Source organism: Rhea americana, unplaced genomic scaffold (genome assembly GCF_003343005.1).
Source record: "Rhea americana isolate MKP2758 unplaced genomic scaffold, rheAme1 scaffold_42, whole genome shotgun sequence".
In the NCBI taxonomy this organism is placed as follows: Eukaryota; Metazoa; Chordata; class Aves; order Rheiformes; family Rheidae; genus Rhea; species Rhea americana.
This window is the reverse complement of record NW_028186557.1, coordinates 2,369,209-2,379,339: the sequence shown is the minus strand read 5'-3', so window position 1 is coordinate 2,379,339 and position 10,131 is coordinate 2,369,209. Positions and strand designations below refer to the sequence as shown.

At 35.2% G+C, this 10,131-nt stretch overlaps 1 protein-coding gene and 1 long non-coding RNA gene across 3 annotated transcripts in view; one reads left to right on the top strand and one right to left on the bottom strand.

The window, feature by feature from the left end:
• The window catches only part of LOC146590141 (uncharacterized), an 8,136-nt gene extending 4,284 nt beyond the window's left edge, over positions 1–3,852 (bottom strand). The window contains exon 1 of the long non-coding RNA XR_014897057.1: positions 3,762–3,852. This is a non-coding gene — a long non-coding RNA (uncharacterized LOC146590141). The remainder of the gene's footprint in view (positions 1–3,761) is intronic.
• The window catches only part of HIF1A (hypoxia inducible factor 1 subunit alpha), a 15,318-nt gene extending 5,697 nt beyond the window's left edge, over positions 1–9,621 (top strand). Inside the window, exons 6-14 of one of the 2 annotated variants that reach the window (XM_085315040.1) lie at positions 717–823; positions 1,027–1,174; positions 2,196–2,416; positions 2,607–2,887; positions 3,402–3,524; positions 3,778–4,172; positions 5,064–5,172; positions 7,964–8,090; positions 8,250–9,621. In XM_085315040.1, the coding sequence (XP_085171166.1) occupies positions 717–823; positions 1,027–1,174; positions 2,196–2,416; positions 2,607–2,887; positions 3,402–3,524; positions 3,778–4,172; positions 5,064–5,172; positions 7,964–8,090; positions 8,250–8,401 (1,663 nt within the window). In that variant the 3' untranslated portion in view covers positions 8,402–9,621. The remainder of the gene's footprint in view (positions 1–716; positions 824–1,026; positions 1,175–2,195; positions 2,417–2,606; positions 2,888–3,401; positions 3,525–3,777; positions 4,173–5,063; positions 5,173–7,963; positions 8,091–8,249) is intronic. The other variant, XR_014897056.1, reaches the window with a different exon arrangement.
• Positions 9,622–10,131: the final 510 nt, after the last annotated feature.

Genomic DNA, 10,131 nt, shown 5'->3' with positions numbered 1-10,131 from the left:
TTTTTTTTTTTTTTTTTTTTTTTTTTTTTTTTTTTTAATTGGGTATTTTTTGTTACTGCCTGCTATGAGCTTTGTTTTCTTTATGACAAAATATTTTTTTACTTAGTTATTGCAGAAGGTGTGAGCTATTTTCTGCCCTCTGTTATAACTTTACCTTTCTAGGACTTAAGCTTTCGCATAACGTACATATTTGGTCAAATTCTACATGTAGAATAGGACAAATAGCAAATAAATGTTTCCTCCTATTTAGCACTGCCCTCTAGGGGCTGAAGAAAATACTGTTTTCTTTAAAAGCTGACAGTTGTGGTTGGTGGAAAAAAAATGATTCCTGTTTCTTTTAGTTGCATGTTTGAAGTTGTTAAAATATGTATTTTATTACATTTTTGTATTAAAGTTGATAATCTAGTCTATAAGAAGGTAGTCTTAACTTTTAAGCAAAAGAGTCTAGAAAGTGGAGATTTACTTAAATCCTRTCCTGTGGTGGACAAGTTTACAAATATCCTCATGAGAAGTAAAATTCTGTGTCTGATGAAAATTCTCTTCTGAAGAAGAAAAAAAAAATTTACTTCAAAATGAAAATTCAGTGAMTCAACATTGCTGCTAATGTGTATGGAAGTGACTCAAAGATCTCTCTAGATCTGCAAGCATCCAAAATGAGTATTAGTGCTACTCTCTGTCTGCTTTTACTTAGCATTTTTTCCCCCCTCTTTTTAAAGAATTACAGAGTTGATGGGATATGAACCAGAGGAACTCTTGGGTCGTTCCATTTATGAGTACTATCATGCGCTGGATTCTGATCACCTAACCAAAACGCACCATGACAGTAAGTGAAAAGATGTATTTAAAACTCTCCAACTGCTAAAGATGAGATTCGGCACTGGGGAAAGCAGCAGAATAAAGAGGGTTTTCTTTTAATTGCGGATATGAGTCTTCAGTGAATACTTTTCTTGAAAGCCATTTTTGTTTGTTTGTTTGTTTGTTTTTTTCCTGCCTGTAATTAAAGCTGATGTCCTTTTTGTTTTTAAGTGTTCACAAAGGGGCAGGTGACAACAGGACAGTACAGAATGCTTGCTAAACAAGGTGGCTATGTCTGGGTTGAGACTCAAGCAACTGTTATATACAACACTAAGAATTCTCAGCCACAGTGCATAGTATGCGTAAACTACGTGTTGAGGTAAGTTGAGTGGACGTCGCTGTCCCCTTTTTTCCCCCATGACTTTTATTGAAGATGGAGTCTCATGGTGTGTGTGTGTGTGTGTGTATGTATATGCATGTATATATATATGTGTGTATATATATATATATATACACACACATATATATGTATATATATATTTTACTTGTTGAATATCCGGTCCCCTGTTGAATATGTTGTGATGTTAATATTTTTTTACCAGTAAATTTTTTGCTTAGAGTACTGCCCATCATAGGATTAGGAGTTGTGTTTAAAACAAGAAAAAAAAAACCCACACACTTTTTTTTTTAATCTAGTGATGCAGTAGGGAGAGCTCTGCAAGCAAATGAGTAGGCCAGGCTCTTCTGGACCATGACAATGGAAGCATGTGAAAGTATATTTGCATCTTAGACATCTACTTAATCATTGTCCACAGTCTGAAGCTGTCTATTTTCTGGTGATTTTTAATCACTGAGACAGCATCACTATTGATGTCTTTGCTAAGCCCATTTATCTTTTTTTCACCAAAATTCCTTTTTTAATTGAAAGCTTGAACTTAAGGCAGATTTGTTAAATAATTTTGTGCAACTACACAATCCTAAATTTTTAGTTTTCAAAACTGTACTGAATATAACAATGCCAGTCTGCTAATATAGTATGTTCACTTTAAAAAAAAGTTCAGGGAAATGCTTAGGTTTTTTCTTTCTTTCTTTCTTTCTTTCTTTCTTTCTTTTTTTCTTTCTTTCTTTCTTTTTTTTTTTTTTTTTTTTTTTTTTTTTTTTTTTTTTTTTTTTTTTTTTTTTTGATGCTTTCAAGAAAGCATGTCTATTTATTTGTTGCCTTTTTATGGCACTACAACTAGTGCTTGCTTTGTATATAAATAACATTTGAGGAAGGCGTGAATAGGAAAAACAGAATCTTAAAACTGTTGTCCTAGTCATTGTCATGACTTGCAACTTATTAACACTGAAATCATTCCTTTTARCTGTTCTTAATAATGGTCTTCCTTTTTGTCTGACAGTGGAATTGTTCAGAAAGATTTGATTTTTTCCCTTGGACAAACTGAGTGTATGCTGAAACCAGTGGAGTCTCCTGATATGAAAATGACCAAAATATTCAGCAAAGCTGAACTGGATGATACCAACAGCCTCTTTGAAAAACTTAAACAGGAACCAGATGCTTTAACAGTGCTGGCCCCAGCTGCTGGAGACACAATTATCTCTTTAGATTTCAGCAGCAATGGTGGGTGTGTGTTTAAATTACAGAGCATGCTTATTTATTATTAGTAAAGTTAATGTTCTGCAGTATGCTTTGGAAAATWACCTGCACTGTCACTTGCCTAATGATATTTCAGCCACTGTTTAAATTTAATGAGGTCCATAGACACACTCATACTTTTACTTAGGTTGATGGTTTCTTTTAATTTTTGTAGAGTCTGATGAACAACAATGTGATGAAGTTCCTTTGTATAATGATGTAATGCTCCCCTCATCCAGTGAGAAATTGCAGAATATAAATATGGCAATGTCCCCACTGCCTGCCTCTGAAACTACAAAGCCACTTCGTAGCAATGCTGATCCTGCACTCAATAGAGAAGTTGTATCAAAGCTGGAGCCAAACACAGAGCCACTAGAACTTTCTTTTACCATGCCTCAGGTGCAAGAGCAACCAACCAGCCCTTCAGATGCGAGTACCAGCCAAAGTTCACCTGAGGTTAGTTATGTAATTTGGATACACTGTCATTAAAATGCATGTGCTGCTGGGGCTTTTGGGGCAAGATTAATGATACAGCTAAGACAGGAATTTGCAAGCTGTGGCTTAGTTAAGCTTGCACCATGATCTGAGGGGGAAAAAGATAAAATTTTCATACTGAAAATTCTTTAATTAAAGTGCATTCAATACCACATGTGACAGAAATATGAACAGTTTGAGACTAGCCTTCACAGAAAAGGGTAATTCAGAAACAACTACCATAAATAGCAAAATAGATTCAATAAATTACTGTAGGTGTTCCTTCAAAGTTCAAGCTAATCACGCGCTTCCCAAACGAAGTCAATTTGAATGTGTGCAGAAAATGTGTAAATGTTTTTTGCTCTCCTATTTTAGTTTTGTGCAGCTACAGGTTGCAATTAATTCTTTTACACTAGTACTTTTTTCAGAGTCTGTAGAAATAATGCCAAATAATATAATGACAAACTTAAAAACTGCATCTGAAATATTTTTACAGCCCAGTAGTCCCAATGACTATTGCTTTGATGTGGATAATGATATGGCTAACGAATTCAAACTGGAATTAGTGGAGAAACTCTTTGCAATAGATACAGAAGCAAAAAATCCATTCTCTACTCAGGTAATGTACATTCATTTAAACTGCTGACTCATCTTAATTCGTACATTCACAATGTGCTCTTTTTTGGTTTTTGTCTCTCTCTTTTAATGTTTTCAGGAACCTCCCTCCTCTTATGTAATCAGACTTTTATTAAAATAAGAGATTGCAGGAAACTATTCTAAATACTTGGTAAGAGGAAGAGCCTTAATGGGGTTGTGAAGTCCTAGCTGAGATATTCTGATGTATTATGAGTTTTACCTCATATGTTTTCTAGGAAACTGATTTAGATTTGGAGATGTTGGCTCCTTATATCCCAATGGATGAYGACTTCCAGCTGCGCTCCTTTGATCAGCTATCTCCACTGGAAAGCAGTTCTTCCAGCTCTCAGAATGCAGCCACCATTACCATATTTCAGCAGACTCAAACGCCATCAACTGCTGCTGATGAAATAAAACCAGTGACAGAACGTGTGGATGACGTGAAGACACTRATTGTTCCTTCATCTCCTGTCCACATAATCAGCGAAACGAGTAGTGCCCCGGGATCGCCATATGGTGGAAACAGGAGTCGAACTGCATCTCCAATAAGAGCAGGAAAAGGAACGTTGGATCAGACGGAGAAATCCTGTCCGGGAGCACCCAGTTTGCTAACAGTCACTCTGAATAAAAGGTATTTTAAAAGTTAAACTTAAGCCCTAGTATCTGTTCAAGAAGTTAGGTAAAATACACTTTGAAATAGTGTAACTGTATTGCTGTCTTCTGCATTCTATTTCAATGTAGGAATTGATACATTTAAATCTAGATATTTCAAACAAGATATTCTCGGTACAGTAAGTTTCCCTGAAGTTAACTTCTCAACAGGTTTTTAGTGGTAGCTTTTACATAGGTGTCTTACATAAGTGGGCAGCTGCTATAAGAAAACTGTGTTCATAATTTTGTTCTGCTCTTGCACCCAACTTACAACCTTTTAAAAATAATACAGTAGGCAATTTATAAGTAGTTAATTATAAGATGCAATATCTCTGATGCATTTCTGGTCCAATTTATTACGATGCAAGAGACAACTACAGTCTGTTACATGTAATGCTTTTAAAACAAGCCATATTGCATAAAAATGGTATGTCATAATAGTTGCATAGCATACATAGCAGATATTTATCATGATAGAAAATTCTACAAAATCAGAACACCAGATCTTTGACACACAAAAGCTTTATCTGTACATGTAAATACTCAAAATGGAAACAAGACTCCTTTTTCTCACCCTTCCCTCCCTTCTTTCTGTAGAAAGACAGTGAATTGCTGAACTTTTATGCTTTATTTTTTCTAGAAAGCCTTTAAAATTGTTGTCTTTCTGAGTCTTACAGCAAGACTTAGACTTAAACGTTTGCTATACACAGTCAGTAACTGTTGAAATGAGTCACTTGACAAAAAAAAAGAAAAAAAAACTATTATACTATATAAATTCAGTTCTGTCATATTTATATATAAAGTGTCCACACAAGAAGAATGGCTTGAGGATAGTAGAAACTTCTTAACAGACTGAATCAATTTTTCTTAGATCTACTGCAATGGATGAAGAACTAAATCCAAAGATGCTAGCTTTGCATAATGCTCAGAGAAAACGAAAAATGGAACATGATGGTTCACTTTTTCAGGCAGTTGGAATTGTGAGTTTTGTTTTACCATATTTTAAAATATTCACTTTTAACCTTGCAATTTCTGAAATTAGGCTTCAGTGCAGAATCCTGAGTTTAGCTATCAGAATGCAGTGGAATCTTGGGATTAAAGATGATTATTTGATAGTAAAATTCCCTCCTATATTCAGATGCTGATTTTAGTTCTCTTTTACTGTCAGGTGTTTCAAAAGTGCCCTCTATACCTAAGCACATTTCGTGATTAGGTAGAAGATAGTCTTCTGTGAACATGCATGCAAAAAGGCATTCTCTTTTAGTAGAATGTTCAGAAATCTAAGAAATCATACTTAAATTTAAAATTGACATACTTCTTTCACCTTTGTTTCAAACTTTAGTTCCATATTTGTCAGTATGGGAGATGGTGTTCTTTATGTTTCTGTCACTCCCCCCCCCAAGTCTGAGACAGATGACAAATACCAGCTGAACATAAGTGAATAAATTCATACATCCTAGCAAACTTGTATTACTACTACTTTCATTACATGCACTCTCTCTCCAGTACTGGTGTATGCAAGTAGTTCATCATTTGTCTTAGCTGTTCAAAAGCAACCTTTTATGTAAAGTGTGTGTGTGTGTGTGTGTGTGTTTGTGTGTGTGTTTCCCCACTCCCACCCCCTTAATTGGGGTATCCAGCTTGCTACCTTCTGGGAGGGTATTTTGTTTCTCTGAACTTTCTATCACTATCAGTCCTTAGTATTTTGGAGTCTCAGGCTTAGCTGTTACAATACTGTATCTTTCTTCTTGTCTTCATTGCAAATTCTTACTTCTCTTAAAAGGTTTTACAGTTTATTCTTAGTTCCTCTGCTGCAAGGTAGCCCTTGAGTCTTTGTTTCTCTTGTGGTCCATCTCCTAGATACAGCCATGCAGCATGTCTTAGAGAGCAGTGGTATGCTGAATTATAAACCGTATGAATGCTGTATTAGCATTCTGCTTCTGGAGATGACAGTAATCACTCTATACTATCTTACTATTGATCTTCCCTATGAGAGCTGGGAAAAGCATTGACACATCCAGGCTCTTTGTATGAGGTTAGCAGAGCTTACTCTTAAANAAAAAAAACAAAAAAAAAAAACAAACAAACAAAAATCTCTCCATAATATTTCAGTATTTCCATTCTCTAATGCTTTGCACTTTCATGCATGTTGTTCTTTACCGTCCAGTAGCTTTGTAAGAATTCACAGCTCTACAAGTTTTATTGCCTTTTGTTGCTTCTTTCTTATGTAAGTGCTACTGCTGTCATACAATATTACTGACAAAACATGCAAAATAGAACATAAACATGTATTAGCTGCTACAGGAAGTGTTCAGGCCTCTATATTTAGTACCCTTTTAATGCTTATAGGTATGTATTTCATCCTTTGCTAAACCTTCTCCTTTTTTCTGTATCTGACAAAAGTGTTCTGAATATTTTGACTTTTTCTGCAGTCAGAGGTCAAATTTTTACTGTAGCTGGGTGTTACTGACATGACTTGAGGCAGACTTTTGTATCATTTGGCTTCTCTCTCTAGAATGGATTTCTGGGTGTGTGAACTAGGCCTTGTACTGCACACAAGAAAAATTACATTAAATGCAGGTTTATATTACATGGTATTCTGGGATTGTGCAAATATCTTTCATGACTTCCTAACTGTATGGAAGGGGGAACTTATTTTGGAATAATAGTGAAATTAAATGAAGACTAAGTAAAATACCACTTTAGTTTGCTACCAAAACAGGAGAATAAGGCAAGGGCATGCTGTGTTATAGTAAGATTATGAAATAATGATCCAAATCATTACAGAGTAAAACACAAGCTACATCTTTCTTCACGTGAAGTACTGTACTGCATTCACAATAAAAAATAAACCAGCAACGATGTAGGTGCCTGACCTTACTATGAAATGCAACTTCTGAGCCATTTAACTCTGTAACTTCTATTACACAATTTTCTTGACTTGCATGGATGTTTCATATCATGAAAATGTATGTCCTTGAATATTTCAAGTATCTAGGATAATGGCACCATCCTGAGTTACTTTTTCTTCCTTGTGCAACTGGCTGTACTACTAACAAGACAAAACTGCAAATTCAACTACTGTTGCTAGCGAACTTGCTATTAAGTTGGTGTTTTTTCCTTCCATCTCATCTTTCTGATTTGGTGCCAGTTTTTTCTAACTTAGATAAGTTAAATGGAGCTTCTTTTAAAAGCCTTTGGATCTCTATATCTTGTACACCGCTGTCAAAACAAAATGTTAAGGAGCCGTATCTGTAATAGAATGGATCAGGGCTGTATTCCTCACAGGATTTAAGCCAAACAGTTTGGCTGCAATAATTGGAATGCAAGTAGAATTTTGATTCTGTCTAGATTTAAGTAGTAATCTACCAAGGTTCCTGAATCTTGTATTCACGCTAATAATTCCAGTGTGAAAAACCATTAGAGACTTCAGTGAAAACTTGATGCTTACTCAGGCTAGAGCAGTGATGATTTAATGGGTGTGTATGTGTACATGTACATGCTAATCTTGAGCATGGTAGCTGAGAATAACCAGGATTTAGTAGCTCTTTTCTGTAAGAGAGGCAATGTCTTGAAATCTGATTTCACTTTCTTTTAAATGGTTTAAGACCAATGTACATAGAAATATATTTTCCCCAAGGTCTGAAGGAAGTCCACTTTAAATTGTAGCAATACCTACATTAGCCATCAGTTGACAAGTACTGTTAGTTTGGAATAGAAATGTGGAAGGATATAGCATTCAATAAAGAAGTTTGTTTTACTTCTTTCTAGGGGTCTTTATTGCAGCAAACAGGTGATYGTGGAGCAAATGCATCACTTGCTTGGAAACGTGTAAAGGGTTGCAAAACAAACGGTCAAAATGGAGTGGAGCAAAAGACAATCATTCTACTATCAACTGGTTAGTATTTTTTTTTTTTTAATACATAGGGGGTTGTGTGTGTGAAAGAAAACCGAGTGCCTTAAGTATCCCAACTTGCCTCCTTTCTGAACAATTTTGGGAGAAAGGTGAAGCATGGTCAATAAAGTGCACTTTTCCCCTCCCCTCCTCCCTCTATAGACATAGCAAGTAAACTTCTAGGGCAGTCGATGGATGAGAGTGGACTACCCCAACTCACGAGTTACGACTGTGAAGTAAATGCTCCCGTACAAGGCAACAGAAACCTGCTACAGGGTGAAGAACTGCTCAGAGCTCTGGATCAAGTTAACTGAGCTTTCACAGTACTTATTCCTTTTTTGGACACTGGTGAATCATCACCTAAAGCAGTCTATTTATATTTTCTATATCTGATTTTAGAAGCCTGGCTACAGTACTGCACTAATTCAGTTAGTTCAGTTTTGATCCCCTTTCTACTTATTTTGACAGTCTTTTTAATGTGTTCTTTATGTAACAATAACTCAACTTATAGTGCATTTTTATAATTCTTTGGTACATACACTTTAAGTCCATTACATTTAAAACACACTTGCAGTAGCAGCTTTGAAATATGCACCTGATTCTAAAAAAATATTTATTTTTTGGCTGGGGAGTTGATCACCAAAACTTATCATGAGTAAAATGTCAACACAGGAAAAACTGGCAATACTTCCATCCTGCTCTTCATAAGTAGTTGGAAGACTTGTGCTCTCTTATTCTTTACGTTCAAATAAGTTTTATTTTAATAATTTTATAAGAAACAACAATGCTTTGCAGCAGTGCATTGTAGCCACAATCGCACAATATATTTTCTTAAAAAATACCAGCAGTTCCTCATGCAATATATTCTGCGTCTATAAAAACTAGTTTTTAAGAAGGATTCTTTTTGTTTGCCTATGAAATCATGTTTAACACCTGGATTATGTCATTATTTTAGTCATTTGTAATATAAATTGTTCTTAAATGCTGTCTTATGCTTTTGACTTAAATGAGTGCGATTAGTCAAAAGGGAAGGCTTTATCTGGAAAGGGCTAGCAGCATTTTATTTGGATACATTCTCAATTTATAGAGAGTTTGATGTTCTTAAAGTAGTCACTTTGCCAGCTTAAAAAAAAAAATCCTGCCTGTAGTTGTTGAAGTTAATGCTAATAGTGTGTATGATCTTAAATCTAAATGTTCAGCTTACCCTGTGTGGTATAGGTGATATTTCAAGCAGATTGTAAAACATCATGCATTGTTAGCAGAGTTTTTCTAGTACATCATTGAGTAGCTCGATATTTTGATGTTTTGGTTTTATGCACCTTGTTGCTATTAACATCCATGTTTTCATGTAGATTTCAATAACTTGAATATACTTAGAAGTCTTTTTATTTAGGAATATATAGTTGGCACAAACATCTTATTTTCCTATATGTACTGTACAAAACCTTCATTCACTCATTCTTTTGCTCTTTGTGGTTGGATCTAACACTAACTGTATTGTTTTCTTACATCAATAAACTATATGTGGACCAGGCCCCCTTGGGGAGTGTGTTATCTGAGAGAAATGAGATAATTTATATTTTTGTTAGTGGTTATTGTTCATCAGTGTTCCCTTTTTAACTTAGAATTGATTGGAAATCATTGCTTCCTTACCTTGACCTTAACATCTTCAAGTTAATTATTTGAGCCTATTTAGTACTAAAGTCTCCTAGACAATGTTGTACTACAGCTGGCCAAAGACGTTAAATTTTTAAACCAGTTATTACACCAGTTAGCATACTTCAAAGTGAGAAGACTGCGTACTTGTGTTCCTTTAGAGTGGAAAGATTCTTCTTATGAACAGCTTAAAGGCTTGTCTCTGGAAGCACTATCAAGGTAATACTGGAAAGCAGGAAAACTAAAAATTCCCCAAGACTGATCAATTAAAGATAGGTGTGTGTTTTGTGGGGTTTTTTTTGTCACAAAAACTGCATGGTGAAAAACCAAGCTGGTACTCAATGATAAGGGAAGCTTTTTCTCAACATGCTTGTGCTGTTGGCTCGGT